The 19700-nt window shown below is 37.5% G+C and overlaps 1 protein-coding gene across 1 annotated transcript in view; it reads left to right on the top strand.

Annotated features, from left to right (window-relative positions):
- The first annotated feature begins 2170 nt into the window (after positions 1–2170).
- Positions 2171–19700, top strand: part of LOC129263252 (slit homolog 1 protein-like) — a 72734-nt gene continuing 55204 nt past the window's right edge. The window contains exons 1-9 of the mRNA XM_064100430.1: positions 2171–2568; positions 3172–3237; positions 4670–4741; positions 7503–7568; positions 8839–8913; positions 10855–10923; positions 13949–14098; positions 14850–14921; positions 17748–17819. Of these exons, the coding sequence (XP_063956500.1) occupies positions 3197–3237; positions 4670–4741; positions 7503–7568; positions 8839–8913; positions 10855–10923; positions 13949–14098; positions 14850–14921; positions 17748–17819 (617 nt within the window). The 5' untranslated portion in view covers positions 2171–2568; positions 3172–3196. The remainder of the gene's footprint in view (positions 2569–3171; positions 3238–4669; positions 4742–7502; positions 7569–8838; positions 8914–10854; positions 10924–13948; positions 14099–14849; positions 14922–17747; positions 17820–19700) is intronic.

The raw sequence follows: 19700 nt of genomic DNA, 5'->3' as shown, positions 1-19700 counted from the left end.
AATCTTTTTGGAGGATGCTTCAGCATATTATTATTATCGTGATTGTATTAATAATAATAATAATTAAAAAAACAATAATAATGATAATAGTAATGATAATGATGATGATAATAATAATAATAATGATAATAATGATAACTATAATTATAAGTATTATTATGAGAAGAATGAAGAAAAATTAAGTAATGGGGAAACTGAAAATAAGGTGTCAGAAAAAAAATACATCGGACATATGCTGCATATTGTAACACACTCTTAAAAAAAAACAGCAGCAATTTTAGATGATGGAGTAGAAATCCAATAAACGAAAGCTATTATCTCATGAATATAACATCAGTGCCACAAAATTTCATTTACTCAAGATAAGAACATACTTTGGAAATATTTCACATTATTTTATAGACCCCACTGTTTGGAGTGATTAATAACATATCTAAGGAACTACTACTACTACTACTACTACTACTACTACTACTACTACTACTACTACTGCTACTACTACTACTATATACTACTACTACTACTACTACTACTACTACTACTACTACTACTACTACGACTACTACTACTACTACTAATACTACTACTACTACTACTACTACTACTACTACTACTACTACTACTACTACTATTGTACTACAACTACAAGCTTCTACTACTTCTACTACATGTACTACTACTAACTACTTCTGCTGCTACTACTACTAAAACTTCTTCTCCTTCTCCTCCCTTTCTTCTTCTTCTTTTTCTTCTTCTACTACTGCTACTACTACTACTACTGCTAAGGAACATCTCTGTTTAAAAAAAATGATAAAAAGCAATTCGAGCCTCATCTTTTGAATTTTCATGATTTTGATTGAATAACTGCCTTTTAAAATATATTGTTTACACGTCACTGTTTCTCCTCTAATTTTTTCTTGTATATTTGTTGACTTTTTCATTTTGTAATTAGTGCAATGTATTTTCCTTCCTTTTTTTAGCTCTGTTATGGTCCCTATGCAATTCCCATGATTACAGTGTGCTAATAAGAAGTTAGCGAACCCCATCAGAAAATGAACACATTTAAAAGTCTTCAAGTTCTGCCATCTTTTCTGTATTTGATTGTGAAGTCAGCAGGTGATAAATTATTACATTCAATGACTGTTTCTCAAGGCTCGCCGGATATTGTAGAGTTGTTGTTATTTACATACACACAGAATGAAGGAGTGCATTATTTTTATGGTGTGTTCCGCTAACTTTTAAGCACCACACTGCAAAAACTCTGGTGTTGATTAACACCAGCACGGAATCTATATATGTCCACACCAGAGAAGTAATACCAGTTTGGAATCAAACCGATGCTGTTTTGATACTAATTGGTGTTGTATAAACACCTATCTGGTGTTAGAACAAAACGAAACTGATGTTGTCTGGTGTGGACACAGTGCACTCTTGTCTCCTTACCTTTAATTCTCCGATTTCATGTACATATGCTAACTCTATTGTGTAAAATTATTGAAATGATTGGCATGACATAAAATATTGAATTAATTTTGTGTTTATGTCAATAAATCGTCTTTATTGTAGACGAGGAGTGGGAGGGGTTCTGGACCCATCGAGAAGCCAGACCAGAGGAGGGTGGTTATTGGCTAGACAATGATAAATACACTGGAAGTACTTGCATTGGTTGCAAATGCATTCGTGAGAACGTCACAGAGTGTACCAAAACTATCGTGTAAGTATATGAGCCATTTTTTTTAAAACCTTTATTCTGCTCCACTTAAATTTTACATCATAAACCAGAATTAAAAAAACGAACGAAAATTAAGTGATATTCAAGAGGGTGGTAAATACTTGAAAAGGGGGTGCACCCCATGCACTCGGTCGCTTGGCGGGGAAGAAAAAAAAAGTCATCTATATAAAAAGCAGAAACATTAAAATGATCTATTTCTCATGATCTGCATGCATTGGTTTTCGCAATTCGCATATAGTGCATTATGCAGAGTGTGAATTGATGAGACTAGATTCACTATCCTATGGCTGCATGGCTCTAGTTGACATAGGCCCTACATTAATTTTTTTGCCGGCGGGTCATATACCCGCCCCTACCCCCTCCCCCCGAATCGACACCCAGGCCATGGGCCTACGCTACGTAGCTTGCGCCGTGCGCGAACAATTGGTTTTAGGCACTGATATAGCTCAGTGGTTTTAGGGTAGGCGGCCGGAGTGTTGGTAGTAGGGGCAATTTAAATGCTTGGACCCGCCGCGGCCTTTTAAAAATTCCTGGCGGTCAGTCAAAGACATGGTGGTGCTGCATATGGTGATCGGATGGAAGGTCGACGAGTAGTGAGGTCACAGGGTAGTTTCAGCATTCGAATCCTAGTATGAAGAGTCGTGGGCAAATGGGTTTCTCACCTGCAAAACCCTTCGACAGCTTGAGAGATGTCAGGTGTAAACAAAACGTATCGGCACGTGGAAGGATTAAGTATAGGACGAGTAGGAAATCCCCACTCATCCTACGAACGAGGTTATAATATAACATCCCAGCATTTAGCAATTACCGGATGACCGGCATGACCGGTAAAGGCGGTAGGCAAATATAGAATCTACCATGGGCGCGCCGATTGCACGAAAGGGTCTTTCCAAGGACCGTCTTTCGCACAGTGTCGTCCATCTTTTATGATGCGCTGTATGCACTATGCAGGATATGAAATGTATGATAAACCAAAAAAATTTGTTAACTAGCATTAAATCAATTTGTATACATTTCGTGATATATCATATCATTTTATAAACAAAGATTTTGTTTACTTTAACGGATGAATAACAAATGTTTGCAGGTAATTTATTTAAAATGCGTTTCACATGGCGCATCATAATAAATGGGCGAAACGAAAGACGGTTCTTGCAAAGACCCTTTCGTGCAATCGGCCCCCTCGTCTACCGGCTGTTGCTGGAAGTGGATCGTGGAATTGAATCGTTTTCGCCTATTATTTTGTAATATCATGAAGCTTGTTCTGTGTCAGGGTGCAACAATAATCTTTGACACACAAGTCAAATGTGCAATATATAATTATTTATGCTTGCCATTTACGATCGAATGATTAAATGTTTATTTTGCTTTTTCAAAATTGTAAAAGTAGGGGTAGAATTCTTATTTTTTTTCTTTCTAACATGTTCATTTTTTAACAGGAATATCGTCAGAAAGAACTTCAACATGATTTCTTCTGATTCATTTCCAGCTAACAGCTCTGAAATGTACGTATTAACGATTGATTGCATATAGACTATTCTTTTAATACTACAAAATTTACAGTGTATGTAAAGCAACAAAAGTATACAAAAATGAAATAAACTAGACTTTGGCCCGTCTTACTAAGACTCGGAGTTGCAATTGATTCGATCATTTATAAGTATGGGGAAGAGAAATTCATTAAACATAGAATATTTTAAGCATGAAATTGCATAAATAAATGCAATTTCAAAAGGTGAACAGACAAACAATCAAAATCTAATTTTAATAACTTTGAAATTATATACATGTACAAAAAACTGAAATAATCTTTCATTTAATTTGAAATATTTTTTAGTGTTTTATTAAACTTATGAACTATGGTACTGCACTTTTTATTCTAAATCTATTAAATGATTGCAAGCCAATAGTTCTCAAGGAAATTCCATTTCCAAATTTAATTCACTTTTATACCTATGAGTCATCATGCTCAAGGATATTACTTACCAGGCGGGGACAAATATATTGCTCGGGGGCCGCGGAATGGTTTTCAAAGTGGGGGCCAGGCTAAGCCAAAAGTGGGGGGGGGGGGGGGGGCTGAACATGCAAAAAATCACAATCATATGGTAATTTTTACCTTTTTTTGTACATGGTTTTGGAAAAAAGTGGGGGGGGGGGGGCTGAAGCCCCCAGCCCCCCCCCCCGCTTCTGCGGCCCCTGTTGCTGTACACATGCATGACACAAAACGGGTTTAAAGTTTTTTTTTCAATTTTGGACGCGTGCACTCGTTAAGGGTATCAAAACCACTAATTATAATGTTGATGAAACGCTCCCCAGAGTTTGGAATAAAACCTTTCAATTGATGAGAGGAGTAAAACATTGAACAAACAGCAATCTAACGATCTGATTGTCATAAAAAATCATGGGGGGGTTCGAGAGGGGGTGGCAGTCAAATGTATTGCTGTATACATGAGTGACCAACTTATTTCAAAACACCCCCTACACGAGTTTTCTCTGTGAGCAAAATGACCCCCTAAACAAGTTGTCACCAGAATATGACCCTTAAACAAGTTTCGTCTACTTGCTAACAAAACTACATTCATGGGTCCTGCATGCCCCTCCCCCCCCCATACAGTAAGAGTTAATATATCAATAAGAAATACAATCTAAACACTGTAAATAAGTCTCATCCAAAATTTATCAGGTAATAATTTAAAAAGCCCAGAGGGAAAAAACATACGGTACCCTAAACACGTTTGGCTATAAGTCTTAAAAAAAAAAGCTTTGGAAAAAAACATAACCTATTTGTATTTGACCCTGCGATTTACCAGTCATATTTAAAACCATCTTTTTTTAATTAGTGGTTTTGATACCCTTAACGAGTGCACGCGTCTGGTTGTACTTGTAGACTGATCATGGTGGCCATTAATGTAATAATTTGCTTTCTGTTTTATCTAGAGAAATATATTCATCCCCATTGGAACCTATTGATCCGGACACGTTTAAGTCATGTGGGTCCTTAGAACGATTGTAAGTATGGAAATTTCATCTGTGGACCTTGTTCTTTTACGTTAATTGTCCGCCATCTTCTAGGCTTAAGCCATACCTTATGCATTTACGTCAGGCTGCCATCTTATAGGCTTAAGCCATACCTTATGCATTTACACCATCGGGCAGCCCTCTTGGAGGCTGAAGATATACCTTATGCATTTACGTCAGGCTGCCATCTTATAGGCTTAAGCCATACCTTATGCATTTACACCATCGGGCAGCCCTCTTGGAGGCTGAAGATATACCTTATAAATGCATTTACGTCAGGCTGCCATCTTATAGGCTTAAGCCATACCTTATGCATTTACACCATCGGGCAGCCCTCTTGGAGGCTGAAGATATACCTTATGCATTTACTTCAGGCTGCCATCTTATAGGCTTAAGCCATACCTTATGCATTTACACCATTGGGCAGCCTTCTTGGAGGCTGAAGATATACCTTATGCATATACGTCAAGCTGCCATCTTATAGGCTTAAAAGCCATACTGCCGTACTTTGGCAAAAGGAATTAAGCAATTTACAAAAGTATTTGTTGTAAATGAGCAATGTGTGTTCATCATTTACATAGGAATCAATGCAATTTAACAGCATATTTTCTTTAATATCTTTCCATAGAACGATCATTTCTTCCCCAAATTTTGCCAGAACATGCAACATATGTAAAGGGTGTTTCAGAAACAACGATAACTCAAATTTGACTGATGTGTCACTTGCTTCCCTTTGCCAAAGTTGGGCAGCATACATTATGTGTTTACGCCACCAGGCCGCCATCGTTAATAGGCCTAAACCATACCTTATGCATTTATGTCATCAGGCAGTGATTTTATAGGCTTAAGCCATACCTTATGCATTAACGTCATCGGGCAGCCATCTTATAGGCCTAAGCTATACCTTATGCATTAGCATCATCAGACTCCATCTTATAGGCTTAAGCCATACCTTATGTATTTACTTCATCAGGCAGCCATCGTTAATAGGCCTACGCCATTCCTTATGAATTTACATCATCGGGCAGTCCTCTTTAGAGGCTTAAGCGATACCTTATGCATTTACATTCATCAGCCGAGATCTCAAGGGGGGGGGGGGCCTGGGAGGCTTAAGCAATACCTTATGAATTTACATCATCGGGCAGTCCTCTTTAGAGGCTTAAGCGATACCTTATGCATTTACATTCATCAGCCGAGATCTCAAGGGGGGGGGGGCCTGGGAGGCTTAAGCAATACCTTATGCATTTACATCATCGGGCAGTCCACTTATAGAGGCTTAGGCGATACATTATGCATTTACATCATCTGGCAGCCATCTTATAGGCTTAAGCCATACCTTATGCATTTACATCATCAGATTCCATCTTATAGGCTTAAGCCATATGTTATGCATTTACGCCATCAGGCCGCCACCTTATAGGCTCGAGCCATACTTTATGCATTTACGTCATCAGGCCGCCATCTTATAGGCTTATGCCATACTTTATGCATTTACGTCATCAGGCTGCTTTCTTACAGTCTTAAGCAATTCCTTATGAATTTACATCATCAGGCCGCCATCTCATAGGCTTAAGCCATACGTTATGCATTTACGTCATCAGGCCGCCATCTTATAGACCTACATGTATGTCATACCTTATGCATTTACATCATCTGGCAGCCATCTTATAGGCTTAAGCCATACCTTATGCATTTACATCATCAGTCTCCATCTTATAGGCTTAAGCCATACTACATCTTCAGGCAGTCCTCTTAGAGGCTTAAGCAATACCTTATGCATTTACATCATCGGGCAGCCTTCTTAGAGGCTTAAGCGATACATTATGCATTTACATCATCGGGCAGCCTTCTTAGAGGCTTAAGCCATACCTTATGCATTTACGTCATCAGGCCGCCATCTCATAGACCTATGCCATACCTTATGCATTTACATCATCGGGCAGTCCTCTTAGAGGCTTAATCGATACCTTATGCATTTACATCATCGGACAGCCTTCTTAGAGGCTTAAGCCATTGCCGTGCATGCATTGGTGAACTGCAGTTGGCGCATATATGATAGCTCTCTTCATGCGTATTCCTATCCTCTGAGGGAGAGTGTTATGAGATTATGACGTCTTATGCTTAAGGTCTATTTGTTTCAAGTAAAAAGGAAAACCTTTACGTAGTTATTCGCTGTAATATTTGAAAGGCTTTTTTATCCTGTTATACTCTTGCAAAGAAAAAATAACAAATACTGTACCAAATTAATTTTCCTACAAAATCACAGAATTAGCCTATTAGCACATTTTTAGAATAATGGCCCAGCTGTTTCGCCAATTTCTTGTTACCTCATTTTCAGTTTTTAGTAATATTGCAATTATAGAAAAGTGCACTTAATGGTGCAACTTCGCTTGGCAATGTTCTTTCTGAAAAAGTAAAAATGTTTTGCACCGTTAGAGGTGTTCCAAAGGTAATATTGGAGTGTTTATCCATGTGTTAAAATGTGCAAAAATGGGGTGTTATAAAACTGACACCATTTGTTTTCCCTATAGGATCACATTATAAGGTGTTAGAATTACACCATAGAGTTGATAACACCAAAGGTACTTTCAGGTTTTGTGAGAATAACCCACCAATTTTAATGGTGTAAAGTGACTGGTGTTTTTTTATATATATAGTTTGTGCCGTCTATTTTTTTGTAAAAACATAATTGCACTTATATAAATATCAGAATGCTTACATGTATTCTATTTCCCCGTTTTTCATTGCATAGAATCATACACAATAGTGACATAACCAAGATTCCACCAGTAACTGCCTGCACTGAACTGATAGAGGCGTAAGTGAATGTTATCACTGTTTGATCCGGGGGGGGGGGGGCATTTTCATTACAAGGAGGCATAAGTCCAAAGGGGGAAGGCACTGTAACAAGGCAGTGTACAAAGTAAAAGTAATAATATTTGTATTATTTGTGTGTGTGTGGGGGGGGGGGGGGAAGGCAGGGGCACTGTCATTACATGTAGGCTTAAAGTAAAAGAAATAATTTTTGTATAACCTTTGTAGTCACTGTCATTACAAAGAGGTGTAATAAAAAGGGGTGGGGCACTCTCATTAAAAAGGGGTGTAGGTAAAAAAGTTGATATTTTTTGGAAATACCAAAACTTCTGTTATTACTAGAATTGTCAAGTTTTAATCTTGTTCGCATTTATCGAAATAAATCTCCACCTATTCTTGACTCTGTTCTTTTGCCTAACGATAGAGACGATCCTTTTTAAACAAGGGCACACATATTTACCAAGAATGCATTTCCATTTATTTTAATGTTGGATAAAAGAGCACTGTTGGGTAATAACACTTCATCAGTAGTCTCTAAGAGCTTTACAGTAATGCATTATTAAAGGACAAGTCCACCTCAACAAAAAGAGAAAAATCTAACAAGCATAGCACTGAAAATTTCATCAAAATTGGATATAAAATAAGAAAGTTATGAAATTTTAAAGTTTCGCTGAATTTCACAAAACAGTTATATTCACATCCTGGTCAGTATGCAAATGAGGGGACTGATGACATCAATCACTCACTATTTATTTTGTAGTTTATTATATGAAATATGGAATATTCCAATTTTCTCCCTGTTGTCCTGTGAAACAAAGTTTTATTCCTCCCTGAACATGTGGTATTACCATTGTTTTAACATGTTATGGTTCAGTCAAGTTGGTCCTTATTGCCAAATCTGTAAAAATTGAAATATTGTATAATTCAAGCAATAAAAAACAAAAGAAATAGTGAGTGATGGACATCATTGACTCTCTCATTTGCATGTCACTGATTAGTGCATATAACTGTTTTGAGAAAATAAGCAAAACTTTAAAATGTCTCTGTTTATTCAAACCAACATTTTTCTGGGCTGGACTTGACCTTTAAATACCTTGCTCACAGGCATAGGTGGTGTGGCCAGGGATCGGAACCCAGACTTCCATGTGTCTAGTCAGGGGCCTTGGACCTCTCGGCCACTGTTCCTCCACATAAGACATAATATATCAATGATGCCAATTTGAGGATTTAAAGCTCATCAAAGATTACTCTAAATAATTTTGCTTTTATTTCAGTGACTTTTCAAGAAATCACCTTGTGTACACTCCAACAGAACCATTTGCAGCTTTCCCTCCGAGTCTGAAAAATCTGTGAGTAATTATTGTGTCACGGGATACTGGAGATATATTCCCGAGTTATGTCCATTTGCATGAATTGTATTGCACAAGTAGTTGATGAGTGCATTATTGTTAATGAATGGCATTACATCAACTGAAGCTCACTTTTTTTAAAGCTTTGTATTCAAACTACCATGGCATGGGCTGGATTCGTTTTTGAACATTTAAAGGCCATTGCTCAATTGATTTCTTGAATGGTACATATTACAAATTATGGGTGGATCCAAATCGATGTCATTTTGATCCATGAACAATTTGACAAGGAAAAAAAAGGTCCTCACTTGCCCATGCATGACATATTCAGGGATGCCACTTTTCCGTATTTATACGGAATTCCGGCTTTTTTCCTGCTATCTGTCTTATTTCCGTATTTCCGACTTTTCCTGTTTTCTGTGTATTAAAAAAACGGGAAAGTCCTCCTTTTTCCCCCCTATCTCTCCCGATTGCGATGCATGTCGATCGACCGAGTGAGAGATGTTTCCCCGAGATATTTGCTTTTATACAGTACATAATTTATAAACGCGCGCACTGCCTACTACGTTCATTGAGTTATGCTTTTATCAAGGCTTTCTGATTAGAATTATCGATATCCTGGCCAATCAATGCGAGCGACAAGTTCCGAACGCACGCACATACACAAGCGCAAAGTAGCGGCACGAATCGCGGTATAATAGCGACTGGTAAATACGTCTGTAAATATGATGACGTCATCCAAGATGGCAACTTACGATGTCCAACGAAGGATTCGAGGATGACTAAGTTTTGATCATCATTTGAAAGGAATTAGCGGTAACTACGGTGTAAGGTACGATGTTTCTGAATTTTATATATTTTTTCGTAAGTTTGGATGTGATTATTTTTTTATAATGTGACATTTTATGTACCAAAAACGATCCGAAAATCGGGTTTCCGCCGAATGTTAGATCTAACGTTACTGCTGCATGCTGATACGGAACCCAGGGAGCTCCGGCCCGGAAAGCGGGCCGGAGCTCCTTGGGTTACGTATCAGCTAGCCCTGGGTGAGCTGATACGTTGTCTTTATGTACGGGCCAACAACTCTTCAGTCTATGTATTGGTGAGTGGAGCTAACTCGGTTCAGCTGAACAACCAAAATACAGAGACTGAAGCTTTTGGTCTAGCGTTCTATGAGAAACACACAACTAACTACCGTCAGTTTTTCAAACCTAATTGACTTCAAAGTCATCGATCACAACAAGGTAAGAAGCCACTTGGTCCTCCCCCCTCCCCTAAATTTAAGGTGGGGGCGGACCCCCCACCTCCATTTTTTTTTTTTTTTTTTTTTTTTTTGCTTGTCCAATTTTTTACCTGTGACATGTGTCCATCCCAAAATTAAAGGTGGACCCCCCCAAAAAAAAAAATTCTTGGACACTATCCCCGCATCCCGGCCCGCGATAAGTTTCAGTATTTTTGGAGGACACCTAGTGGCATCCCTGCATATTTCACTAAAAGATATGTTTTGTGCCTCTCAAGGGGGGGGGGGAGGGCCAAGGGTAGTCCAGATTTGCCCCCCCCCCCCCCGATCTGCCACTGTCACAAAGTATGCACAGGAGTGACTGTAATAAGGGCAAAGCAGCACCCTCAAGGTGTTAATCAAAGACATGTAAAATATTAGCCAAGTTTATTAATTATTTATGGGAGCGTAATTTAGCTTGTAATGGACAATGAAAAATGGCAACCGGGCCTGGTATTCACAATGTGCGACAAGCATGTGGTTTTTGTGCTGCTTGCTCTTGCATTTACATTGTGAAAATATGGGGTGCCTTCAATGTTACTAACATCGCAAATTGAAACCTGTTCCCAAATGTCATATTGCTTTACTCTAATGCCTTGACTATACTGATAAATAAGAATGATATTAAATGCCCCAAATTTTGTATTTTTTTTAAATTCTAGAAACCTAAATAGCAATTCATTGACCATCTTACCGAGAAAGTTTTTCTGGGGAACATCGATTGAGCTTTTGTGAGTATTCTCTTTCCGCTATTCCTCATGACAGCCCAATTCATTTATATTTTGATGTTAATTCATGTCACGTGTAGATTCCACCCCTCTGTCCAACTTCTTTGACAATTTTCTCTGTTTATTTATTCAATTATTCTAATTCTAAACAATTTATTTCTTGATTTATCAATCTCTACCTTTCTTTCTTATATTCTGTCGCGTGAGATATGCGCTATGCAAGGATTAAATGGTAATAATTGTTACTTGGAATTATCCAGCAATGGTTGTTGAATATTATTATTGTTATTATTTATTTCCAGTGCAGTGCAAATGAAAATACAGGCATAAAGGGAAACATTTATATTTCCCACATGTTATTGCCACCTATACATCAAGGAACAGTAAAGCCAATATTAATTTGCTCTTCCCACCCTTAACATTAGAATATTGATAAATTTGATTATAAGGGGAATTCACCAAACCATTTTGTAGCTTATAGCTATTTATCATTCCTCATCACTGAAATAATTATTGATCACTGTCATTACAAAATTGTCACCATCAATTAATTTTTGTTGTTGTCTCACCGGGACTAGGAATTCTTTAAGGTCAAATCCACCCCAGAAAAATGTTGATATGAATCAATAGAGAAAAATCAAACTAGCTTAATGCTGAAAATTTCATCAAAATCTGATGTAAAATAAGAAAGTTATGATATTTTAAATTTTCGCCTATTTTTCACAAAACAGTGATATGCACAACTCAGTGACATGCAAATGAGGCAATTGATGATGTCCATTACTCATTTATTTTGTTTTTTATTTTTTGAATTATGCAATATTACTTCAATTTTTACAGATTTGACAATAATGACCAACTTGACTGAACCATATAGTACTTTTACATGTTCAGGGAGGAATAAAACTTTCACATGACCATGGGGAGAAAAAAAAAGTCATATTTCATATAATGAAATACAAAAGAAATTGTGTGTGAGTGATATCATCTGTCCCCTCATTTGCATACCAATCAGGATGTGCATATAACTGTTTTGAGAAATTGAGTGAACTTAAAGAATGTCATAACTTTCTTATTTTACATCCGTTTTTGATGAAATTGTCAGCATTATGCTTGTTTTTTCAAATCAACTTTTTGTGGGGGTGGGCTTGTCCTTTAAATTGATGAGAGGTGGGGTAGGGGGTTGGAGATACGCAGTGAATAATAAGCCAGTTCACGGTTAGCTCATGATCAACTTTTCTCAAATGACCTTTGTGATTTTTCATTAGGATAAGCACTATCATTTTCAAATGTAGATGTTGCGTAAGCTTTACCGGTAGAGTATTCAAATTCTAAAAACAAAAGGCATTGTATAGACCAGGTGACTAGAATAGTACATCAGGGATAAAGTTTGGAAATCTGTTCTATTGTCTGCCTTTGGCACATTTGACTATTGTTTAGGCTACTGTCAAATACCAGTGATTATGAAGGCTCTATTTATTACTCTTCAGCTTGGATGTGATAAAATGAATATTCTGAAAGGAATACATGAATAATCATTAAATCACAAATGCCTATGTCAGTGAATTTGAAAGCCACCTTCATGGTTTATCTCAAATGACCTTTTTCTGCTTGTGCGCAGTTTACAACCGTGAACAGGCTTATTGTCATAAAACAGCTTTTTGGTGCTTGTTATTCCATAATTTAAAAGTACGATACGTTTGAAAAAAAAATAGGCCAAGCCCCTCCTCTAATTCTACACTCTTTCAATCCAGCCATTGTTTTCTTTTGCTCTGTTTTTAGGTTTTTTTTTTGTTTCATAGGAGTCTCAGAAACAACTTTTGGTGCTTGTTAAAATCATAGAACATTCAATCGATATAGACGGTCAAGTTTGCTAATTTCAGTTATTTTCTGCTCATTTGCTGATATTTTCCCCCCATTTTATGTATATAGGAGTCAGAGTAACGACAACTTTTAGGTGCTTTTCATTCCATAATTATAAGTAAAAGTATAAAATGTTTTTAAAAAAATAGGGCAAGCCTGGCCCCCTCCCCTTCTGCGCTCATTTCTTGAGCTCCTGGTTTTTTCATTTTTGTTTGTTTCATAGGAGTCTCAGTAACAACTCTTTTGTCCTTGTCACTCCATAATTAAACGTATAAGAGTATAGAAAAATAGGTAAGCTAAGCATGGCCCTCTCACGCTAACAACGAGGTTTGTATGCTATGGGCATGCATGGCCCTCCCCTTCTGCGCTCCTTTGATCAGCTCCTACTTTTTATACGCCCATCTCGACGGGACGTATTATGGTATCACGCTCGGTGTCCGTCCGTCCGTTAACTTTTCCTTGTAAACGAGATAACATCAATTTAAGTTAACCTAGGCTCATATAATTTTGTATGTAGGATACTATCATGGATCCCAGGAAGCCTCTTGATTTTGAGGTCAAAAGGTCAAAGGTCAAGGTCACAGTGACATGTTTTCATCTTACCCTTCTGCAGTCCTTGTAAACGTGATAACTTCAGTTTAACTTAACCTAGGCTCTTATAATTTGGTGTGTATGATACTAGCATGGATCCCAGCAAGCCTATTGATTTTGAGGTCAAAAGGTCAAGATCACAGTGACATGTTTTCATCTTACCCTTCTGAAGTCCTTGTTAACGCGATAACTTTAGTTGAACATAACCTAGGCTCATATAGTTTGGTGTGTATGATACTAGCGTAGATCCTAGTAATTCTATTGATTTTGAGGTCAGAAGGTCAAAGGTGAAGTCGCCATCCTCCACTTTTCTTGCTTGACCAATAGCTTTATTTTCCACGTTACAGACGGGCGTATTATGTGCTCGCCTTAGCGACACTCTTGTTTCTTTTTGTTTGTTTCATAGGAGTCTCAGTAACGACAACTTTTATGTGCTTTTCATTCCATAATTATAAGTAAAAGTATAGAGTGTTCAACACAAATAGGCAAGCTAGGCCCTTTCCCCTTCTGACCTCTTTTTGATCAGCTGCTGATTGTTGCTATGCATTTTTTTCATTTTTGGTTTGTTTCATAGGAGTCTCAGTAACAACAGCTTTAGGTCTATACCAGGCGATGCACTGGAGAACATGGTTGAACTGGTTTACATTGGACTTGATATGAATCAGATCGAGGCGGTCTCTAAACGAAGTTGTAAAATACTTGCCCAGAGTCATGTGAGATTCTTGTAGGTATCCAACTGAATTACAGTTAATATTTTTAGTAATCATGGGCGTAAATCTGTGACGTGAAGCTGTTCAAGTGGATGGGCGGGGATGGAACCACCCAAGGGTTCATTACATGCCGCTGCGCACAGAAAAATCAAGCCATAGAAGTCGTGGGTTGTGGACACCAGAAGTGGGATCCCAGCACGCGCGACCCACTAGTTAGAAATCCACTGCCGAACGCGGTTCATGGTGCGAGGTTAGTATACTAATACTAACCTTGCAATACGTGTGAGTGGGGTGGAACAATAGATCATCTCCCTTGAACGCAAGGATTTACGCCAGTGATGATGACAATAATGATGATAATGATTATAGTAATAATATTGTTAATAATAATTATAGTAATAAAGATAATAAGGCATTTCCTGGTTTTAGTCACCTTCTAAGTTCTATTAACTGCCGTTTATTTCGTTACCGGCGGTGACTTCTTTGCTCACCCATTGACTTTGTACACAACGAGCGCACACACACGAGAAGAGAGGTGACTTATTTCAGGATAAGGCTGATAATAATATTAATAATAGTAGATCTTATATGATAAAAGTAATAATAATGATAATAGTAATTATATCACTACTACTAAGAGTGTAACAATAATAAAGTAAATGATTTCTAATTTCAGAGTACATGTACATTTTTAGAGTGATAATAAATTATTTTTCACCCAGATGTTTAGTCTTTTGTTTTTCTCATTGTTTTGTATGTACACAGGAACCTGAGTAACAATAGAATCAGAAGCATTGCTCAAAACTCGCTGTCACAACTAAAACATCTACAGATATTGTAAGTAATATAGTATACATATAATGAATGTTTATGAGTGCAATGGACAGAATACTTCATGAGGTGAAAGATGAAATGATCCATTCAACGAGGCGTAGCCGAGTTGAATGGATCATTATTTCATCTTGCACCGAATGAAGTATTCTGTCCATTGCACGAATGAAAAAAAAAAATTTGGTTTATATGACACCTAAAAATGTACATGATGCAAAACATGCTCATGCAGTGCGAGTTCGGTCTGTTGATTGTTACGTAATTACAACACGCGCACTGATGGTGCATGGGCTGCAGTCTTGGTGCGCGAGTGCAATGGACAAATCGTATGGATCCAAAATTGCACGATGAATAGATCCAAAATTGCACGGTTGATGACGTCATCGCTAAATGGGCTGAATGAACGATATCAAACAACCAATCAAATCACAAGGATCTATCTAGGTGTCATATAAACAAAGTTGATATTGTTCTTCTCAGAGTCTAATAGAAAATCATCCTGGTATCATTCTTTGGGGGTGTCATTGCAATTTTAGAAGAGGAACATATAGAATTCATGTAATCATGCAATTTTGATAGTAGTTTCATCAGGCCAGATTGTCGAAAGCTTGCTTAGTAAAATCTCTGAAAGTTATGTCTTACACCATTATCTCCTCATTTATGTCTACACATTAAGATGCTCTGGGTTCATTTCCAACTTGTCTAATTAATGCCATTTTGTCCAATTGCCAACTCATCTACTATCATCTGGTTTGCATTTATTCATCCTCTATCATGGTCTTATTACCAATCCACTCACCTTTTTGTCTAATAACCAGTTAGTCCAATTGCCATTTAGTCCATATATACCATTTGTTCTAATTGGACTAAGTGTTAATCGTGCAAAATGAATGAAAATAAAATGGATATTGGACCAACTAGTTATTAGACGAAATGGTCATAGAAAAAATTGTGATTATACGAAGTTATGATAGGACGAATTGGTTGTTACATTAAATGTTGATGGACGGAATGTCATTATTAGACTGAATGAAGTAGACCATGTGGTGAGTGGACGATTTGCAGTAGATGATTGGCAATTTACAATGCTCTGTACATCACACTCTGTGAAGGGCCCACTTCCTTAATAAATATAAGGTCATGCTTCCGAAAGCTTATAGCAGAATGTTCGTCCTACGGAAGCTAAGGTCTGCACATGTCAAGGAAAGGATACTGCAACTTTTTTAAATAAAGCAATGGTAGAGAGTGTACTGAAATACCTAAAATAGTATACCGGTACCCCCTGTATGTAATTCTATGAAACCATGTACTCTTTTTTTGTGTATGAGACATTCTAAATTGTTTTGTGCAAACAAATTGAATTTCCACATGTATGAACAAAAATAATAACAATAAAGAGTTCTAATACAGCGCACATCACATGGTTACAACTTCTCGCTGCGCTTCCAACGGACTTGGATATAACCCCCCAGCTTCAACTTGGCAGCTGTGATATGCATACATATATATATATATATATATATATATATATATTATAGAGCGCATGCATTTCAATGAAGGCATTGATTCCTACCAGGTGCCCTTTTACCACACCAGGGGGGTGTTTCACAAAGATTTAAGTGTGACTTAAATCACACTTAAATGCCGACGCGTATCTGAAATACAACGCGCCATCTAATTGATCAGTACGCAGTAGTGCGCATCCTCTTTGCATGATCTGACCAATGCGGTTATGCCTTTTATAATGCACGCAGTTAGGCTTTTAAGTGCGACTCTAAGTCATACTTAAATCTTTGTGAAACACCCCCCTGCATGGTCCTGGGCGAGTTCAGCACAATGCGGGTAAATAAGCCAGTTCACGGTTAGCTCATGATCAACTTTTCTCAAATGACCTTTGTGATTTTTCATTAGGATAAGCACTATCATTTTCAAATGTAGATGTTGAAGCTTTACCAGTAGAGTATTCAAATTCTAAGAACAAAAGGCATTGTATAGACCAGGTGACTAGAATAGTACATCAGGGATAAATTTTGGAAATCTGTTTTATTGCCTGCCTTTGGCACATTTGACTATTGTTTAGGCTACTGTCAAATACCAGTGATTAATGAAGGCTCTATTTATTACTCTTCAGCTTGGATGTGATAAATATCTTGAAAGGAATACATGAATAATCATCAAATCACAAATGCCTATGTCAGTGGATTTGAAAGCCACCTTCATGGTTGTCTCGACCTTTTTCTACCCGTGCGCAGTTTACAACCATGAACAGGCTTATTCCTTGCTGAAGGAAAATATGTCATGACTGGGAATTGAACCCTCCTCCCCCAGATCCAAAGACAAGTCTTTGAGTCGATTGCATCATGGAAAATACAAATGTTCTTAGAATTTGAATACTCTTCTCTCTTTCTCTCTCTCTCTCCTTTGTTTGAGTGCAATGGGTCATGGATGTGTGTTGGGTGTGGGTGATTCTGTGTTTGATGTATGAATATATAATGATTACGTTATGATTATTAATGATTATTTGAATACCTGTAAAGGGGCAACTGCCTAACAAGATTTTAATCTTTTTGGTTGCCTCTTACCATATGTTGATTTTTCTTTTACATGAATGTATAAATTATATTTATTTGTTGTATATTTATTTGTTTTATGTTTTGTTACATTTATGCATTTATATATTATGTTATTTTACATTGTATTTGAATATTTTTATATGGTTAATAAATGAATTGAAATTATTTACTTCTTGATATAATAGGAAATAAGAAATAGGATATAATAGGAATGTTTATCCTATTTTCATCTTTATTTTTGTTTTGTTTATACCTGTAGGGAGATCCATCATAATGACCTCTTCAAGCTTGGACCACAAATATTTCATCACATATCCAATCTAATACACTTGTAAGTCAGCTTGCTTTCTATCATGAAAGATGAATCCCGGGGGGGCCACTTACATTGACGAGTGGATACCATGCGCGACCAAAAAAACACGTAAAAAGGATGTCTTTTTCACGATTGGGCACGTTACGTACGTAACGTGATAAGGGTGTCAAAACGCAATAATAATGAAAAAAGGGTATCTATTTCGCTAGGACAATTACGTGTTTAGGGTCGAATTTGCGGGGATGATAAAACAAAATTAAAATATTTAATAAAGGATGTCCTTTTTGCCCCAAGGTGTAGAAGGTGGGGTCGTACTAAACCAAATAAGGTAAAGCCGACGACCGAAGGACCCGTAACAATAAAGCATTCCTGTACTTGTTTAGGGGTTCATTTCAGGGAATATTTGCCATGAGTATCGTTTTGTTTCCAATACTTGTTAAGGGTAGGGTTTCACACGCCAATACTTGTTAAGGGGTGCATTTTCAGATTATGGAAATTACGTGTTTAGGGTGCTTTTCGAGACCCCATGGTCGCGCATGGTATCCACTCGTGAATGGTAGTGGACCCCCCGGGAGATGAATACAGTACCAGTGGGCGACTTTGAGAACAACCGGTGAACCTTTCTTGTGGTAAATGATATTCACCATTAAATCTTCATTGGTGATTATGTAGTGTGTATGAAAGGATCATCAGCCGTTCTTACCTTACGAACAGCATTATGAAGCGCCCACTGGTTGGGGGTAATGATGTCACAATGAGTTTGAAGAGAATCCAATAAAATTACCACCCAAGTGTTTGTATAAAGGTGTATTATACAAAAAATGTGCCAAAATAACCACAGAATTTGATCAAATGTCAGGTATTTTTTCAGGGAAAATTAAAGATACCAGTAATGGTTACGACCTCAAAATGAGTTTGAACAGAATCCAATGAAATTACCACCAAACTATTTGTAGGCCTATGTATAAATAAGAAAAATATGTGCCCAATAGCTTTGGAAGAAAATTTGTAATTGCTGAGAAATGAGCAATATAAGCACGGAAATACATCCAAAGTCGGGTATTTTTTAAATGTTAATACACTGTTCCACATATAGAATTCTTTGTAAGTGATGATCAGAATTATTGGTTTTTAGCTAAGATAATGATTTCACAAAAAAAAGCTTACATTAATATACCAGATCTAGATAGATGATAATATGGTGACAATGATTTAAAAGACTTTCTCATGAAATAATAGTTTGCTGCAACTTAATAGTGTTTACTCTTAAATATCTCCAGGGTCCAGTGACACAAAGGTTAGCGATTAATCTTACGATTGATTTTCGCGATTGATTGTGTATTGTAGTCAATGGAATCAATCATAGAGAAGTGTTTCTATGATGATTGCTAAGCTTTGTGTTACAGGCCCCGGATGATATGCGCAGGGGGGGGGGTGCTGTCACTCACATGTATTGGGGGTACAGGGACATGTCGCTTTGATGACCCCCTTTTTCAGACCTAATTTTCAGTACTCTAGATACTCTGAATGACAAAAGTTCCATTCAGAAGCAGCCCCACCCTGCTCGCAAGACCCCTGTTACGAAACATCTCAATTCCCTAGCCCTGCCAAAATTGTCCAGCGCGAGCACCGCATGCCAGAGCTGCACGCACGGCTTCACAACTTCCTCCGCTAGAAGCTCCACGCCCGGTAGGGTACGTATACATGCACAGCGCTTACATGCACCGTACCTTACGATACTGAGATCCCGTTCCGTAGACCCTGTTTTTTTAACCGCCAAGTGTGTATTTAGTTCCCAAGACCCTGTATTCTACCCTTGTGGTCAGTTCCTTAGACCCCCATTTCAGGGTTTTGTGAGGCACACCCCTATCAAAAAATAATTTGAGTGCCCATTGAGTC

Source organism: Lytechinus pictus, chromosome 6 (assembly GCF_037042905.1).
Source record: "Lytechinus pictus isolate F3 Inbred chromosome 6, Lp3.0, whole genome shotgun sequence".
NCBI classification, from domain to species: Eukaryota; Metazoa; Echinodermata; class Echinoidea; order Temnopleuroida; family Toxopneustidae; genus Lytechinus; species Lytechinus pictus.
This window is presented reverse-complemented; position numbering and strand designations above follow the sequence as displayed.